Raw genomic sequence first — 17,914 nt, forward strand, 5'->3', positions numbered from 1 at the left:
AAAGTCGACATGCATTCTCGTCCAGAGGTCTGTTTCTGGCATTCAGACCAAAACAAAACAAAACAAAACAAAACAAGAGACTTCACAAGTCACATCTTCATACATCTACGACACCTTTCGGATTAATCCAGAATCAATTTCTCAAAATGGCAACTGTTTCCAACGGCTCCGAGTACGACTTCATCATCGTGGGCGGTGGTACAGCCGGTAACGCGGTTGCTGGTCGCCTCGCCGAAAACCCCAATGTCCGCGTTTTGGTCGTTGAAGCCGGCATTCCAAACCCAGATCAGATCGAAGAAATCACTACCCCATCCAAGGCCTTTGATCTTCGTGGAAGCAAGTATGATTGGTCTTATAAAACGACCATGGTCAAGCGCGACGACTATGAGCGAATTGAAAAGCCCAACACCCGTGGAAAGACCCTAGGTGGCAGTTCGTGTGCCAACTACTTCACCTGGATCCCCGGTTCCAAGCCGACATTCGATGAATGGGAGAATTTTGGTGGTCAAGACTGGAATTGGAATAGCTGCGTTGACTATCTGCGCAAATGTGCCACTTACCATGACGACGAGAAGCTGTATTCTGCTGAGCTGAGCAAGATCGGGACCGGTGGCCCGGTCAATATCTCCCATGCCGAATTGGTGCCGGAAATGAAGCCGTTCCGCGATGCTCTTACCAAGGCGTGGGTATCCAAGGGTGAGGTTTTGACCGAGGACATCTTCTCTGGTGAGATGCGGGGTCTCACCCACTGTGTAGACACCATCTACGGTGGCCAGCGCCAGGGCAGCTTCTTGTATCTCAAGAATAAGCCGAATGTGACAATTCTCTATGGGGTCCAGTCAAAGCACTTGATCATTGACCCGGTGACAAAGGTCTGCTCTGGTGTCGCTGTGATCAGCGCAGCCACGGGTACTGAGATCAGTGTCTACGCCAGCCGGGAAGTGATCCTATCGCAAGGTGTCTTCGAGACACCCAAGCTTCTCATGTTGAGTGGAGTCGGCCCGACAGGAGAACTCGCCAAACACGGTATCACCACCATCGTTGACTCTCCTCACGTTGGCCAGCATCTTTTGGATCACCCGATTGTGCCCTTCGTTCTCCAGATCAAAGATGGATTCGGTCTAGATGATCACATCCTCCGAACCGGCCCTCTCAATGACCAGGCAGTGAGCGCCTACAAGAAGGACAAGACAGGACCCATCAGCTCCGGACTCCTCGAGCTCGTGGGCTTCCCGCGTATCGACAAACGCTTGGAGAACTATGCCACCTATCGCGAGGCCAAGGCCGCCAATGGTGGACTGGATCCCTTCGGACCAGCAGGCCAGCCTCATTTCGAGCTTGATTTCGTCGGAATGTTCAGCACTGCGTTCCAGTGGCACTACCCGGTTCCCGAGAAGGGAAACTACATGACTGTCATTGTTGACCTGCTGCGACCCCTGTCCGAGGGCGAAGTCACCCTGCACAACGCCAACCCCCTTGTGCAGCCAAACATCAATCTGAACTTCTTTGGCAACGACTTGGATATCCTTGCTATGCGGGAGGGTGTTCGTTGGACATATGATGTCCTGACCAGCGGTGCTGGATTCAAGGATCTTGTCCTTGGCGAATACCCGTGGAAGATGCCTCTTCACTCTGACGAAGAGATGCACCGGGCTGTTCTAGACCGAAGCCAGACTGGATTCCGTGAGTACCCCAATACCTCTGACAACTACTTTAAGTGTATTTCCATGCTAATATTTTCAAGACCCTTGTGGTACAGCACGTCTCTCGAAGGGTATTTACCAGGGTGTGGTTGATTCGAAGCTTCGAGTGCATGGTGTGCACAACCTCAGAATTGCGGATGCTTCGGTCATACCTGTTATCCCTGACTGCCGTATCCAGAACTCGGTGTACATGATTGGAGAGAAGGTGAGAAACATACCTGAACACTGTTACTTACGCCATGACAAGGCTAACGAAACTCTAGGGCGCGGACATGATCAAACTTGCCCACAAGGATCTTTATGATACGAAGGATATTCCTCAATCTGTCTCAAGCAAATTGTAAATACGTGTATTTGTGATCTGAATTCCAATTTGACATTTGATTTTATTATGATTTACACATGCAGTTTTGTTGCTTCATTTGTTCAACCAAATTTGTATACGCGAATATAAAGAGCAACGAGATATCTTCTTTCTTACCTATCACCCTCAGCGCTCACTGTTAAACAGAAGTCTCGGAAGGACACCTGTGCGTGGACTTCAGGGCTAGTTTATTGCTGCGATTAAAACATTCAAGGTTATCTCTACTAGGATCAACTGATTCCATACTAGTATGTAGTCGATGGTGACATCTGGAAGGTAACAACAAGTATACCGTGCACATCTTGAGACCTAGATTGTTGCCACTAAATACACAAAACTTCCAAAAAGAGATATAGATATTCCAGATGTCCATAGATCCAAGCTTTCAAGTCACGCCAGACAAGCCATCAAAACGAAACAATAAAAACATTTGAGTGGAGCTTTTCGCTATATTGTTTTACATTTCATCCAACTCAGGAGCTCTTTCCGGCTCGGGCTGAGCCTTCTTCTGTTTCGAGGTACTGGGAGCTTTGCCACTCTTTGCATCATGGGGGTAGAGACTTTCGAAGATGTCCTGCTTATGCGCCTCGATAGTAGCCTGCAACAATCAGCTTCTTGATTCAATTCCATCCACCAAGAAAACTTGTAAGCCTTACTTTATCCCACGGCCCTTTTGAAGCCTTAGCCTCAGCCTCTTTCTGACGTAGCTCATCCCTCAACATTGTTGAATTCTCGAAATCATCGGGGAATGTAGTATTGACGAAGACTGGAGATAGAGGTAACATGTTAGTTCCTGATTGATTCGGAGTATAATTCGGGTATCTTAATGTACATTCTTCATCAGGTTTCATGTTTGAGTGGGCCTTGTTGTGGACCGAAGCCCGCGCTAGCTGGGTGACTTGGGCCGTGGAGGGCCTTAGGAGGTGGCGCTTTGCTAGAGCCGGGTACATTTTTGACTGAATTGTTGAGGTATTGGGGTTGATAATTCTTTGAGAGATCAGTGATGCGCAGGGCAGATTGAAAACACTTCCAAGAGAGGTTCATGGGTATTTATGACTGTTCTCTGCCTGGCACAAGGTCATGATGGTGATGATGATGATGTCCGTCATATGACTCCGTATGAGATGAACTAGATGAACCAATCATTGTTGTCGCTCCAGTTCTAGATTTTGGAAATTGGGTTTTGCAATAATGCTAGATTCCAGATGTCATTGGAGGGTTTTAGGAGCTTCGTGTGGAGGTGGCGACTGAAAATAAATCGCTCCATGGTACCCAACCAAGGCTTCCAAGGTTGATATTCAAATGGAGCTATGTTTCGACAAGGTATTCAGTATTTTAGTCGATATAGCAATAATGTTAAATCAACATTCGAAATTGAAGTTCACTATTGGACTAAACACAAGAGGTCGGGTGTGTAAGTCTTTATAGCGGATGTGCTTTAATAGTTTCTCGGAATCAGGAGAAACCAACCATTGAATGTTGAATGGACTAGTCTTCACTCTAAAAGATAGCCATACAGTTAGGCGGACTAGACACGCCTCTCGCACAATTCAACGGACTACTCGAAACAAAGAAACTCCACCTCCCAAGCCTCCGACAAGTCTCAGCAAGCCCATCCAAATCAAACATCTCCCCAATAGGAACACCCCATCCGGCCAAAAGATGATGATGCAAATCAAACTCCTCATTCACAGCCGGGAAGACCTCAAAACTAACCGCGTCCGACGCCACCGCCGCAAAATGATTATCCCACATAAACCTCAACACCCGCTCACTCTGCTCAATACCCGCATGCTGCGGCATAGACTGCTGACTATATTCCAGCCGCTGCTCAGCCGACATCCCAGCCCATGTATCCGGGAGACCGACGCGCAGGAAAAAGATATCGCCACGCTGGAAGGTGATGTTGCACTCGGCAGCGATCTCCTGCACCTCGTCCAGGGAGACTGTTTGGCGCGTGAGTGCGTTCAGCGGGATACCTCTTTTCTTTGCGTAGGAGACGTAGTCGATTAGAACGCCGCGGCCTGCGATGCCCTTTTTGGCCCAGAAGCCGATGCCGATGCGGGGGGAGTCGGTGTCCTTGATTTCGGTGGCTGTTGTGCCGCCGTAGAAGACGCGGCGGGAGGGGTCTTCGGGGGTTGGGGCTGGGGCGTTGTGGTGACGAAGTCCGTCCCATTGGGAGGATTGTTGGGGGTTGAAGTGGTATTCGTCGTCAAAGGCGACGCCCTCAGCTACCCATTTGATGCGGTGCTCGAATGGCTTGCGGCCGAACCCTGGGGCAACATTGTTAGTATGAGGTATTTGGGCTTTGCTTGGATCTTTTGTTTGGGAAGGTTGGGCAGGTACCTGGTGGAGTCAAGTTCTCGATATCCCAGTTCAGACATACTCGCTCGCCGGTCTGGATTTGCGTTCGCGCGGCATCTGCCACGACTTCTGGTGTCAGTAGGCGGAGCATGCCTAGGCCTTCTTCCTCAGACCCAGGCGCACCGGGCCAGTACCGGCGCTTGTCGGGTAAATCATCGAATTTCTCTGGTAGTGGTGCACCCATGTTGATTGTAGTACCGGCGATGTTGTAGATGCGGGGTGATAAGTTGTGCGAATGGCTTTCGGTCTATACTCAGGTAACTGCCGTAGCTTGATAGCTGTAGAAACTTGTGAGAAAACGAAATTGAGAATTTGAAAGACCAGGGTCAGCGGGTGGATTTTGGTAAATAGCTGTTAAATAGGAAAGCAATGGAACCCTGCGTCGGAGCAAGTCCGGGTTGACGTGGGGATGACCCCGCAACTCAGTCGGGGAATGAGGCGAGTGGACTCCAAGCCGCCCCTAGTGGTCCACCGTACTACGGGATGCATCTTTAATTTTATCATCTGTGCAAGCCTTTACCAAGCTTTATCTTGGGTGATTTAGCTCAATTGACCGATTTAAACCTCCATTAGACCGAAAATTTCAAATGCATGGTTCATTGTTTAGTACAAAATCGGTGGGTTGCTAAATCATCCAATGCCACCGTTATAAAAAAAAATCTACTATCTCCAAGGGGAAAGATACAAGGTGTATTCGACGCAAAGTAGCAAGTAGTAGACAAAGAATTTACAAGTCATCCAAGTCATCATTGTCCTTGGAGCTGGACTTTTTAATGTCGGACATCTCATACTCTTCCGTACGGCTCGAGGAGCCTGTCCGCTCAGCTGACATCGCCATAGCCTGTCGACCAGTATCGGAGGACTCGAGGAAATCGCGCAGGCGGCGCTTACCCTCCACGAGGGCCTGCTGCGAAGCTGCCTCTGTCATCTTCAAGATAGGTCCCCACAGGTTAAGCTGGTAGGTGATGTAAGCGCCCACGGCACACACAAACAGCAGGAAGAAGTAGGCCGGGTTGCGGAGAACTGAGGAAACACGATTGATGTTAGTAACTAATATATCCCATGGGACGAAAAGATGCATAAAACTTACCCGCAACGATCTCGTTCCATCCCAAGGCAATCAGCAGGCCATAGAAGTAGAGCGGTACTTGGGTAATTCCACCAATGGCACTCCGCTTAGCCTCGACGTATACGCCATCGGCTGTTTTCTTGAAGCGCACGGTGAGCTCCTGCCTTTTCGCATCACCAAGAATTGTCATCTCCTCTTCTAGGCTCTTGCCCTCATCTTCATCAACTCCGCCGATAGGAGGCAAGTCTTCTTCGTCAGCAGCTGTGGCCGAAGTGGGGGTATGCCCAATCCACCGGTCGAGTGGTGGCGGGGCCGATGTCTCGACAAGACGGAATCGAGAAAGCAGAGGAATCAACGTTAAGGTAGACTCGCGGGCACGAGTGTAGATGCCCTCAATGTCATCTGTCGGGCGCCAGATGCGCGGGACACCATCATCATCATATCGGAACTTGTCCTCAAAGTTCTCACGCAGCTTCAGGAGCAAGTTGCCTTCAGTCATTTCCTCGTCAATCTTAGCACGCAAAACGCCCCATGATTTACGACGCAGGCGCCAAAGTCCAACATCAACCTCCTCAAGGCTGGCATCAAAACTGCTAGCCCGGTTGGTGAATCTCCGTTCCGCGTCAAGAACAGTTTCGACGAAAACATTCCAGACCCGATCCCAAAATGCCTTCTCAGTGGGTTTTTCGCCATCCTCTGGGGCGCCACTGCCGGCACGACCGGAGCCAAGGTTGTTAAATTCAAGCCCGACAGATTCACCCAGACGAGACTGCACCCAACGCTCAACACGGCTTGCGAGGCGTCTCATCTCATCTCTTCGCAGGCGAGCACTAGCCTCAGACAGTTCCTTTTCGTACAGCTTCAACTCTTGTTTATAATTGCTCCAAGGTGTGCCTTCCACCACAGTGGACTTTGCTACCTCTTGGAACTTCTCCAACGAAATCTTGGTTTCCTTGTTCACAATCTCAGCAAAATCGTAGTTGCCACCCTTCTTCTGGCCAGACTTGACGGTCTCGGTTACTGTATCACTGAAATCGCGAATGCCGGATTTATGCGCTGCTGAGAGTTGGCCATGGAAAAGAGCTTTCAGCCGAGTATCAACCTTGCCCTCCAATTCAGCCTTCTTGCGCTGATAAACACCCTTGTGGTATCGACTGGCCTCAGTTTCGAAGCCCTTGATAGTCTTAGAGCGGGCGGCACGCATGGCTACACCCAGCCCCCCGAGCACCTCCGGGGCTCCCAAACGAACAGCTTCAGCTTGCTTTTCCTCGAAGGCGGTGATGGCCTCATCGAAACCAATCATCACTTCACGCAGAATTTCATCGCAGCGGAACTGAGCCAGTAGTTCTTGTTGTGTGGGAAGGTCCAAGTCTTTGTTGTTGACAATCTGGTCCCAGATGCCCTCGGCGTAGTGCGAAAATCCATCCGCCGGAATGCGCCGGTGATATTCTGGCAAGAAGACGCCTCCTTCCGAGAATTCGCCCTTGAGCGCATCTCTCTTGGGGTCACGGAAGCCCTCGCGGAACCGTAAGGCAAGCTTCTTGCCCTCCGCCACGAACTGATCGGGCTGGTAACCCTTATGCGGCAGTCCATAGAACTGGAAATCGAAATAATCATGAATCGTTGACTTTTCCAAGCCAGCTGGCTTGGAAATTGTGTCCCAAAGGCGGGATAGATCTTCCAATAATGTTTTTTGGAGGTTCTTTAGTGGGGTTGTGCCGATGAAGTCACGGATAACAAAGAAAAGGAGGGATCGGTGCGTAGTACTAAGAAAACCAATTAGCGCCCGAATCAAATATTAAAAAACGTGTCATGGCCATTGTGCATACTTCTTGTCCTTCAGGAATAGTTGCAGGTTGACCTCAAATACGGTCTTCAGGAGACCCATGTTGGCTCCCTGGTACAGACCCACCTGATGCTCCCAGATGTTGACAATAAGGACCTCACTTGTCGCAAGCGCAAAAAGAGCACTCTTGCGCTCAAAATCCTGGTCCTCTCCTCGTTCGCGACCATCGGTACCTTCAACATCCATCACCAGAATATTGTCTGCCATGCGCGATCCGTCGGCGGTGGCACTTTCCCCCTGCTTTTTATTCTTCGACAGCCAGATACCCTTGGTCGTCTGTCTGCGCTCCAGCTCTGACATTACGGAGAACTGGGTGCCGAAGAGGTGGTTCAGCAGGGTGGACTTGCCGGTGGACTGCGATCCAAACACGGAGATGAGGTGGTAATTGAAACCGGCCGGGGTGACATCTTCAAGGGATAGGTACTTGGCTAGGTTCGGACTATCGGAGCGCTGTCAGTACTAGTAGCTGGAAAAGGTGCAGTCGAAGCGCAAAATAGAGGGGTCAGTCGTACTTGAACTCCTTATCTCCATCGATGACCTGCACGCCATGCTCATAGGCGGCGGCAGCATCCGCATTGTTACCGATCGTGGCAAAATGGCCATTTGCCATGATAGGAGGTGCGGTTGGGGTCCTGCCCAGTCCCGATGGGCGTTCAGTCATCTTCACAGCTTTCCCTTGAGGTTGTGGTGTTGTGGGGACAGATCGCCGATGAGGAGTGGCGAGAACAAGGAGAGCGGGAACTAGGAGGTTTGGGGGAGGGAAGGTGGATCAAGTAAACACCTGGCGCCGATACTCCGTACTCCGTACAGCGGGTGGATCACAAGGCCAAGGCACGAGTACAATTCAAAAGGTCCGAGGTAGTCAAGATAATTGGACTTTATGTTGAGCTCGTGGTTTAAACTCGTGAACTACAGTTAAATTGTCCAGTTCTACTAGTTAGTAATTACTTCATTACATAACCATCTCTTTGTTCAAGCAATGTGAGTAAAAACCGACCATAAGCTAGCTAAACATGTTCTGAGCTTTTCTGCTAGTAAGAACTCGATGATACACATATATGATTGTTCACTAACCTCAGACTGCAAACACACTAGTATCTAATGAACCTCTTCCCCACCTACTGGTACAAGTGCAAGTATTCAGTGCCTACCAGTGTACGTACTAGAAAATATTTGAATAGATGTTAACATTGATTTTCTTCAAGGTCATCCAATCAATTATTTTCTGGGGAGTAATTGCGCAGTTATTTGTCGATCTCAGGCTTGGTACGTACTACTAAGTAGTATACCGTCCGGTGGGTGTCCGACAAGTCTGGCAGCTGAAGAAAACGGACGAATGATCCCCTTGGTTGTGATGTATGTTCTTCCCGAACTGAAGGACGATACACTTATATATTGATATGGACTGGGTCTGCTGGAAGCACAAGATCGGCAAATCAATTCCAATTGAGTTGACGAATAGATACCAAATATCTGGTCAGTATCTGATGATCACATGTACATAGTCTCTCTGGTAAAGAGCTTCAGCACTGGGATTTCTCCGTCATTGCTGAGCAGCACGAGACAAATGCAATACGGCCCAGTTTCAAGAACGCCTCAAGTCCGAGCAGGTGGATAGGTCACCCCGCCATGTAAATAGAGTAGGAAGATACCCATTGATGAACTCCACATGTGCATGAGCCTACATATTTTGTTACAGGACAAGGCGTCTAAGCATTATTCAAAGGGGAAATTCGACGTCAGTCAACCCTGCCCAAGAAAACGGAGTGCCGGACTGAACATTGAAGTGACTAATTGATTTCAAGTACTGCAAAATGGTTGGATTTTGCATACATAGCGTACGAAATTCCAACATTGAAGGTTTATGTATGTAGGGATAGAATAATACATGCCTCCTTTGAAGAATCAAAACTGATTCTTCAAATGTTTGATTCTTGATATTGATCAATTGATTGATATGTACAAAAAGCAACAGTCAGTTTCAAGGTTCTTTCCACCGATGCTGATCTGCCTCTAATATTACGGTGGTTGCATGTTACCATCAAACCAGTCTAGATTCCATCCTTGATCGAGTCCCAGATCCACACTGGGATTCGGAAACATGTACTGTCCAATGTCATCAAACAAGCCACTGAAAGGATTAACTTCCAAGCCTGCAAAAGAATTCGCTGTAATATCGCCATTCGTCGGAAGTGATTGACCAGAGTAGCTGTCTGTCGCTTCGGTGACCGGGGTATGACCGCTGCTGGTGTTGTTCGGGGCGTTTGACACACAATCTGGGTCCGAGAAAGGTGGAGTGAACAGCTGAGTAGGAGTTTTTTGGGCTATTGCGATGCAAAGACTTGGATCACCTTGACTAGACACACCGGGAGCCAGCTGCCCTTTCTTTCTGAAAGCCGCAAACTTAGCACCTGCGCCCACGGTAATTGTCCCAAAATAAGGAATGGTGATTTTGCAGCTAGCGGCTGGATCCCAATTCTCCTTGTCCTGTTGTAATCGACACCTGTACATCTCACTGAAGATATTGGCCGACTCGGCGGCAACGGACCCGCCACTCTGGGCAGCAGCTTGACGAAATATGGCGATAAGCTCCCTTACAAGCTCCCAGTCTCGTTCGTCGTCTACTTTGCTATAATCTGGTGACTCTTCAGAGTATCCATTGAGGTGAAGGATCAACAGCATACCCATGGTAAAAGCCATGAAATCGAAGATCTTGCATAAGTAGGACCGAGCCGTTGATCGAAGAATCTTGTAGTAGACCAACGCCTCTCGGGCAGATTGGATAGCCATTTTATGACAGTAGATGAGCCTCGAATCATGAGGGTACTTCAACATAAACGGTAGATGAAGAAGGGCCCTCATAACCTTGGGCATAAACTGCAGCGGTATTCGTTCCAAAAATTGCTCTGTCTTTTCGTTTGGGCCAGGTTCCGGGCCCAACTGACAGCTCGGAACTGCATTCCAAGCATCCATAAGCTCTTGATCGAGCTTCAAAGTATTCTCAAGACTCATCTCAGTGGGCTTTGAATTGCGATCGATCATATGGCCAGTGATGATACCGATCCGTAGCATGTACTGCTCTGCAGCAGATTCCGCTGACTTCAAACGTCGTTCGACTTGTGGTATGTAATATGCATCAGAAATAACATATGGAAGACCAAGTATCAGACTGATAGATCGATCTGACGTAGCCAGCGAACACCAAATTTTGAGCCGCCTCTCAAACAAAGTGTCCAACGGCTGCTGAGTCCTTGTCGACAAGTGCATGCCGGCTAAGTGAGCTAGTTCAATCGCTCTACGATTGATCAGCCATGCTTTCCGCAATCGGCCCTCGTTCATGTGAAATTTTGAAAGCAGCAGGTGGCATTCTATGCCGGGTAGGGTTGCTGAGAAGTCATCATCCCGGATGATCAGTCTGTCAACTGTTTCGCAGCACCGAGAGGCGAATTCTTGGGCATCTATCGGATTTTGCAGCGCGTTGAAGTCAAATTCACGGGGAGATTGAAGGGCGCTGATAGACAGGCACACAAGCGCTTTCGCTACATCCGCAGGTGCGACCAGTGTATCTGGAACGTGATTCTTTGCAGCAAAGACTTTGTGCAATGCCGAAACGTCCTCTTCCCACATGCACCACAAGTGAGAGCACTTGGCCAGAAGTTTTTGTATGTCTTGATCAGATGGGAATAATGATATGAGCTCAAGTCTGACAGCTTGAGCCTTGGGGGACGTATCATTCGCGCCCATAAACTGATCATTAATAGATGGGTCATCGCGGCGACTGACGAGATAATTATCAAACAACTGCAGCACAGGTGCATTTTCAATCTTTTCACTCGACGGACCAAGTCTATCAGGTTCTGTAGTGGAGACGGGCGTTAAGTTGCCCGATGTTGCTTGACCAGCTGCTGTAGGGCGTTAGCAACAAGTCAGGTATTCAGCAAAATGGCTTGTTCTAATCTCACTTTTTGAAATAGAAGCATTGGTTTGATCCAATCGTTTTGCTAAGTCTTTTACTACAGTCTCCAAATATGTGACTCGCTCCCGGAGGCTATAACGCTCTGCCGGGCCAGATCCAGACGGGACGCTAGAGTCCTCTGAGCCCTGTTCCTGCGTGAAACATTTCGAGCCCCTCAAGCGACACTCATTGCAAAGATTGCAGCTATCAGATTCATACGAACAGCGAATTTTGCGACGTCGACCTATTCATCAATTTAGCGCTTTTTTCACGGGGCGAAGACTCAGGTGGTCGCCCGCCGTTCACTTACATTCCACACAGCTTTTGGTGCCTTTGCGCATTCTCTTGCGTGGTGGACCCTGAGCGTCCACCGAGGAGTCCATGATTCCTTCAACGATGTGCAATACACCACAAAGAGGTTAATGCCGGCGAGAGTCAGCCGAAAAGGGGAACTTGTTCGACAGAGAGGCTCTAGCGCGATGTCACTTGGTCATAGAAGGAGATACCCCGTACCCCACAGTGGGGAATGCGTATGATCAATATGAGGCTCTGTGAGAGGGTAGATTTCAACGTTATTTCTGCGCAGTATTACACCAGGGAGAGAAGAGCAACTTGAAGAGTGAACTTCTTGGCCGGGCCATAACTATGCAAGCTTCGGGGGCGATATTGCGTGCACAGGTGGATATGAGTGCGTGGTCGTATTATCATCTAATCGACTATAGTAAGGTATGCCCTTTAATCTTCGGATACCCTGCGCAAAATCGCGTCAACATGATCCCCCCAGTGGTACTGGGCGCTGACATATCTCAAATACTGAGTATGTAAATGTAGGTACTCATCTCAAGCACCAAATTCTTACTCTTCTTCAATTATCAAGTTTATACTCTTCTCCAAGTACTGAGTAGTTACTCATCTCAAGGACTGAGTTTATATCCATCTGAAGCATTGACTACGTACTAGTAATGAATTTACACTTCAAGGTTGAATACCCCTAGACCTACTAGATACTAACGACCTAGAGACATGCCTTGAACTTGGACTGCGCGCCACTCTTTACTTGTAGTATCTACAGAGAAAGCTTCAGTAAAAGAAAGCTTGGAAGTTGACACCAATACCATGATCAAAGACTTTTGCGAAGGAGCATTATCTGGTGGCAATAGTTATTCAAAGTTATCATCCAGCAGCCGGCTTCAGCTCGTGGAAAGAATGCCGCACGATCCATACCCTTCTGAAGCTAGTAGGTCGATTCCTGGTGATATAGATGTTACATATGTAAGCTCTTAATTCCACGCACAACATAAACCAAATCCACGATCCGGACCAAATTGGTCCGAAATCCCAAAATTTCGTCCGTTACTTTCGGCCGAACTGTGGACCAATCAAACTATTTTCGAGCATCCAGAGATAAATGTCGAGTCTGGGAAGGCAGATTGAAACCAAGGATTTATTCTTACAAGATCAGATAGAAATGGAGTTATTAAAGAGATTTGATTTAAACTTAAAATTTTTAATACAATTTCCACAAGATGAGGGGAGAAGGTACAACAAGCTACATCTCCAAGACAGTAAAGGTACATGAATGAGATGTCAAGCGAAAACTCCGGCTTCCTTCCGGATCCCTCGTGCTGATCGATGATTCCCACGCTGTGAATATAAAGTGGCAGACAAACAGTAAAAGAAAAGGGGTTGTCATAATACAAAGACTGGACCACGAAAGCAGTTCAGTCATAGGCTCACATTGAAGGGAACCATTTATTTCTCCATAACACGGGTGATCAAACCAGTGGCAACGGTACGGCCACCCTCACGGATGTTGAAGCGCTGACCGGCCTCGGCGGCGACGGGACGGTGAGTGGAGAGAACCATCTCGACGTTGTCACCGGGCTGAACACGGCCAGACTGGTCCTCACCGGGGAAGGTAAGGTCACCGGGCTCATCAGCAGTGCGGAGGTAGACCTGGGGGCGGTAGTTGCTGCCGAATCCAGTGCGGCGACCACCCTCAGCCTCAGTCAGAACGTACATGGAGACCAGGAACTTCTGGGCAGCCTTGGTGGAGCCGGGAGCGGCAACGACCATACCACGGCGAATGTCCTCACGCTTGATACCACGGAGCAACAGACCGGAGTTGTCACCGGCACGGGACTCATCACAGGACTTCTTGAAGGTCTCAATGTCGGTAACCTTGGTCTTGATGGGAACTTCACTGCCACCAACAATCTCGATCTCGGTATCCTTCTTCAGGAGACCACGCTCGACACGGCCAGAAACGACAGTACCACGGCCGGGGATGGAGAACACCTCCTCAACGGACATGAGGAAAGGCTTGTCCATATCACGAGCGGGGGTGGGGATCCAAGTGTCGACAGCCTCCATGAGCTTCTCGATCTGCTCAGTTCCAATCTCGGGGCGGCGACCCTCAAGGGCACAAAGAGCGGAGCCGAAGATAATAGGGGTCTCCTCACCCTCGAATCCGTAGGTGGAGAGAAGCTCACGCATCTCAAGCTCGACAAGCTCAAGCATCTCGGGGTCCTCGACGGCATCGACCTTGTTCACGAAAACAACCATCTTCTGGACACCGACCTGACGGGCAAGCAGCAAGTGCTCACGGGTCTGGGGCCTGGTTGGGAAAACATTGTTAGCGCAACCCCTTAAACTCACGCGACACAAAAGAAAGGAGAATGAAAGAGGAGCAATTGCGATTCTTACATCTGTCCGTCAGAGGCAGCAACAACAACGATAGCACCGTCCATGTTGGCGGCACCAGTAATCATGTTCTTAATGTAATCGGCGTGACCGGGGCAGTCAACGTGGGCGTAATGGCGAGACTCGGTCTGGAACTCAATGTGGGCGGACGAGATGGTAATACCACGCTTGCGCTCTTCAGGGGCCTTGTCAATGGCATCGTAAGCCAGGAAGTCGGCGAGACCCTTGGAAGCCTGGTACTTGGTGATGGCAGCAGTCAGGGTGGTCTATTGGTATCAGGTTAGAAACGCGCGCGCGAACATCCGAAAGATCGAGCCAAGAGTCTCACCTTTCCGTGATCGACGTGACCAATGGTACCAATGTTCACATGGGGCTTGGTACGCTCGAAAGCAGTGGCCAGGCCACGAGCGGCCATCTTGTCGCTGGCAAAGACATGGTGGATGGGGTTGACGGCGCTGGGGCGGAGGAGGGATGCCCGGCTGGAGCGCGCCAGAATGTTGAAAGAACGAGAGAGACCCGACATCTTGCAATTGATAAAGCAAAAACGATAGAAAAAGGGTAGCTAGAAAAGCAGTCGATGGGAAGCAAGAGATGGGGGAGGAATCAACACCCAATTTTTCTGGGCCCAGGGAGTGGCTTAGTCATACATCCGCCAATCAGAAGCTGCGAATTGCGGAGGTTTACGGCTGTCATCAAATCTGTACGATAAGACAGATCGTCAATGCTTGAGTGATTGTCCTTAAGTTCATTCCTCAGTAGTCCAATACATCATGGTCTGCAGTGAAGACTAGCCGTTCTTGGGGTTTGCGGCAATTATCTGATCATGAACATTTGTAAGCAGTGGTGGTGTTACAAGGAGATTACTAGTAACTTGAATGTATTAAGCTCTCCAGGAGGTAGGCAGCACGAAGCGAAAATGACAAATTCAACGTTCTAACCAAATAATATAATTACTACTTGATAGAGCTACCAGCTCGTGAGATTATACAAATAACATACATATGATACAAATTCCACTTTGGTCCAGATCTGAAATCCTTGGTTTTAGCGACCAGTTCAGTTGTCGGCTTTTTTCACAGTGAGCATGACACGCTTGCCCGGCTCACCCTCCATCGCTTTGACCTGTGTGCCTCCGGCCTCTCGTGTAGTGTCCAGCACTGTCTGCATAACATGCTTGATCTCATCCACCGTAGGGGGCCGCTTGTGCTTCTTCCGAGTCAAGACGATCTCAACTTTCCGACCTTTCTCCAAAAAGGTAGCCAACTGCTTCAGGCGATGTTCAAGATCGTGAGCATCGATAGCCCAGTTTAATTCAATCTGCTTGAAAGTTTGTTTGGCCGCTTTAGCTGCCTTTTCCTTCGCTTTCTCGGCATTTCGATATTCCAACTTGTTCATAACTTTGCACACTGGTGGTTTTTTGAAGGCACCGGGAGACACTTGGATGAGGAAGTATTTGGTCCGGTCGAAGGTTGTGAGGACATCGGATAGAAATTCTGGTGGTTCAAGATCTCCCTCGGAATTGACGACCTGCACGGTTCGAGCGCGAATCTCTTCATCCTTGATTGGACCCTTCACAGGAGCTCGAGCTACTTTAAGGGCAAGAGAAGGAGAATTTTGGAAAAATCTGAGTTGTCGACCATTCTGAAGGGACGATTGTTGTAGAAGCCCGAATCTGGAGCTCTTGAGAGGTGTGAGGAAGGTTTGGCGCAAAGCTTGCGCGGTGGACATGAGACCGCGGGTATGATTCATGTTGAATTCGGCAAGCGCGGGAGGAAAAATGCGTATTCTTTATTCTTGGTGGAATTGACGGGTGGAGGAGAAAGTGTTGGCCAGATTTGAAGGTGGTAGTTGTTTGTAGAAGTTCCGGAAGCCAAGACAACGGCTCGCGTGTCGAATGAGGAGAAGGAGTATGGAGTTTGACCGGATCGAGTAATCACACGCCACACCACGCGCCACAACCCTGAAACCCTGGATCTCCTTTCCCTCTTGTTCTCCTGTTTTTCTTCCCCGACATTCACCACATCTATCTTTTCCCGTTTCCCGGATTGATTTGGTGTTTCTGGAGGTTCAATGGTTTCTTGTTTCTCGTTTGGCCTTTTTTAATCCCTGTCACTCTTTTTACCCCTCGGTGGCAATAACGCCTACCATTTTTGCTTATCGCCTCGATTGCTCGCATGTCGACTGGAGTTGACGATCAACCAACCCCTAATCAGCCTGTAGATCAGAGTACAGCCTTCCGTCAACGATCTATATCCCGGAGCAACGGCTCTCTTTTCGCGTCACCTGTCAATTCTAGTCGAGTATTCGACAAACAAACCGCCACCATGGCACAGACCCAAAGAACCCGATACCTGAAGACCGGCGCTATTATCGCATTTGTGTTTATGGTCGTTTTGTGGTTGTCCCCGTCTCGCTCCGCTGTTTCTAGCTACAGTCAAGGTAAATTTTGACCGGCGCAGCCTCAAGTCGACAAGAAAGCTGATCAATCGTTCTTTGCATAGAGCAAGCCCCTTCGACCTCCGGTTCATCCACCAAGTGCACCAAGCCTTTTGATTCTTCCAAGCCCTTGATTCAATATGCGCTCATGATCGATGCCGGAAGCACTGGGTCCCGCATTCACGTCTACCGATTCAACAACTGTGGTTCCACTCCGGAATTGGAGAACGAGGTCTTCGAGCAGACCGCGAAGAAGGAGGGTGGCGGCTCTGGTCTCAGCTCTTACAAGGAGGATGCCGAAGGTGCTGCTCTCAGTCTGGATCCTCTCATGGAGGTTGCTATGCAGAACGTCCCCGCGGAGTACCGGTCTTGCACCCCGGTTGCGGTCAAGGCTACCGCCGGTCTGCGTCTTTTGGGCCCCGAGTTGAGCACAAACATTTTGGACGCTGTGCGCCACCGTCTGGAAACCGCGTACCCCTTCCCCGTTGTCGCCAAGGAGAAGGGCGGCGTGGAGATCATGGACGGTAAAGATGAGGGTGTTTATGCTTGGATTACCACTAATTACCTCCTGGGCAAGATCGGTGGACCCGATCTGACCCCCACCGCTGCTGTCTTCGACTTGGGTGGTGGTTCCACTCAGATCGTTTTCCAGCCTACCTTTGAGCAGAGCAAGGCTGGTGGTATGCCCGAGCACATGGCTCCTGGTGACCACAAGTACGAGCTCAACTTCGGTGGCCGCGAGTTTGAACTTTACCAGCACTCCCACCTTGGCTACGGTCTGATGTCGGCTCGTGAAGCTGTCCACAAGGTTGTCCTTGAAGCTATGTTGGCCAACAACCCTAAGGATCTGTCCTGGTTGAAGCGTCCCATCTCTAACCCTTGTATTGGCCCCGACATGGAGCGTGAGGTCACCGTGAAGTTCGCGGAGCCTCACCCTCTTAGCCCCTCGGTAACTGTGAACATGGTGGGTCCCAAGGACTCCACTGCTGCTCCCCAGTGCCGTGCTCTTGCCGAGAAGACCTTGAAGAAGGACAACGACTGCAAATTGGCTCCTTGTTCGTTCAACGGTGTTCACCAGCCATCTCTGGAAAAGACCTTCTCTCGCGAGGATGTTTACGTTTTCTCCTACTTCTACGACCGCACTGCTCCTCTGGGCATGCCTTCCTCCTTCACTGTGGGTGAGCTTCGAGACCTCACCTCTACTGTCTGTGGTGGTGAAGACAGCTGGGGTGTATTTGAGAGTGTTGAGGGCGCCATGGTTGAGCTGCGTGATCGTCCGGAATGGTGCTTGGACCTGAACTTCATGCTCAGCCTCCTCCACACTGGTTACGATATGCCCCTATCTCGCGAGGTCAAGATTGCTAAGAAGATCAAGGACAACGAGCTGGGCTGGTGTCTTGGTGCTAGCTTGCCTCTTCTCAGCCAGGAATCTGGCTGGACATGCCGCATCAAGGAGGTCTCGTAAACCTCGATA

The 17,914-nt window shown here is 49.6% G+C and overlaps 8 protein-coding genes across 8 annotated transcripts; 2 read left to right on the top strand and 6 right to left on the bottom strand.

The window, feature by feature from the left end:
• Positions 1-146: 146 nt before the first annotated feature.
• Positions 147-2,047, top strand: N7466_011151 (GMC family oxidoreductase; the record flags this gene model as incomplete). Its single annotated transcript, XM_057170540.1, has 3 exons — positions 147-1,683; positions 1,745-1,908; positions 1,967-2,047. 3 exons carry the CDS (start codon positions 147-149, stop codon positions 2,045-2,047), a joined length of 1,782 nt encoding a protein of 593 aa, XP_057016272.1.
• Positions 2,048-2,524: 477 nt separating this feature from the next.
• On the bottom strand, positions 2,525-3,017 carry N7466_011152 (uncharacterized protein; the record flags this gene model as incomplete). Its single annotated transcript, XM_057170541.1, has 3 exons — positions 2,525-2,665; positions 2,724-2,833; positions 2,900-3,017. 3 exons carry the CDS (start codon positions 3,015-3,017, stop codon positions 2,525-2,527), a joined length of 369 nt encoding a protein of 122 aa, XP_057016273.1.
• A 550-nt stretch (positions 3,018-3,567) lies between these two features.
• N7466_011153 (uncharacterized protein) lies at positions 3,568-4,615 on the bottom strand (the record flags this gene model as incomplete). The annotated part of the gene is made up of 2 exons (XM_057170542.1): positions 3,568-4,340; positions 4,414-4,615. The coding sequence occupies 2 exons, from the start codon at positions 4,613-4,615 to the stop codon at positions 3,568-3,570; spliced, it is 975 nt and encodes a 324-aa protein (XP_057016274.1).
• A 543-nt stretch (positions 4,616-5,158) lies between these two features.
• sey1 (dynamin-like GTPase SEY1) lies at positions 5,159-8,007 on the bottom strand (the record flags this gene model as incomplete). Its single annotated transcript, XM_057170543.1, has 4 exons — positions 5,159-5,454; positions 5,522-7,266; positions 7,330-7,785; positions 7,859-8,007. 4 exons carry the CDS (start codon positions 8,005-8,007, stop codon positions 5,159-5,161), a joined length of 2,646 nt encoding a protein of 881 aa, XP_057016275.1.
• A 1,358-nt stretch (positions 8,008-9,365) lies between these two features.
• Positions 9,366-11,684, bottom strand: N7466_011155 (uncharacterized protein; the record flags this gene model as incomplete). The annotated part of the gene is made up of 3 exons (XM_057170544.1): positions 9,366-11,251; positions 11,309-11,545; positions 11,612-11,684. 3 exons carry the CDS (start codon positions 11,682-11,684, stop codon positions 9,366-9,368), a joined length of 2,196 nt encoding a protein of 731 aa, XP_057016276.1.
• Positions 11,685-13,053: 1,369 nt separating this feature from the next.
• Positions 13,054-14,527, bottom strand: N7466_011156 (translation elongation factor Tu; the record flags this gene model as incomplete). Its single annotated transcript, XM_057170545.1, has 3 exons — positions 13,054-13,918; positions 14,008-14,270; positions 14,333-14,527. 3 exons carry the CDS (start codon positions 14,525-14,527, stop codon positions 13,054-13,056), a joined length of 1,323 nt encoding a protein of 440 aa, XP_057016277.1.
• Positions 14,528-15,060: 533 nt separating this feature from the next.
• N7466_011157 (putative translation initiation factor IF3) lies at positions 15,061-15,753 on the bottom strand (the record flags this gene model as incomplete). Its single annotated transcript, XM_057170546.1, has 1 exon — positions 15,061-15,753. One exon carries the CDS (start codon positions 15,751-15,753, stop codon positions 15,061-15,063), a length of 693 nt encoding a protein of 230 aa, XP_057016278.1.
• Positions 15,754-16,328: 575 nt separating this feature from the next.
• On the top strand, positions 16,329-17,905 carry N7466_011158 (guanosine diphosphatase; the record flags this gene model as incomplete). The annotated part of the gene is made up of 2 exons (XM_057170547.1): positions 16,329-16,443; positions 16,506-17,905. The coding sequence occupies 2 exons, from the start codon at positions 16,329-16,331 to the stop codon at positions 17,903-17,905; spliced, it is 1,515 nt and encodes a 504-aa protein (XP_057016279.1).
• Positions 17,906-17,914: the final 9 nt, after the last annotated feature.

This window comes from Penicillium verhagenii, assembly GCF_028828195.1.
Source record: "Penicillium verhagenii strain IBT 33310 chromosome Unknown utg000012l_segment0_segment0, whole genome shotgun sequence".
NCBI lineage: Eukaryota > Fungi > Ascomycota > Eurotiomycetes > Eurotiales > Aspergillaceae > Penicillium > Penicillium verhagenii.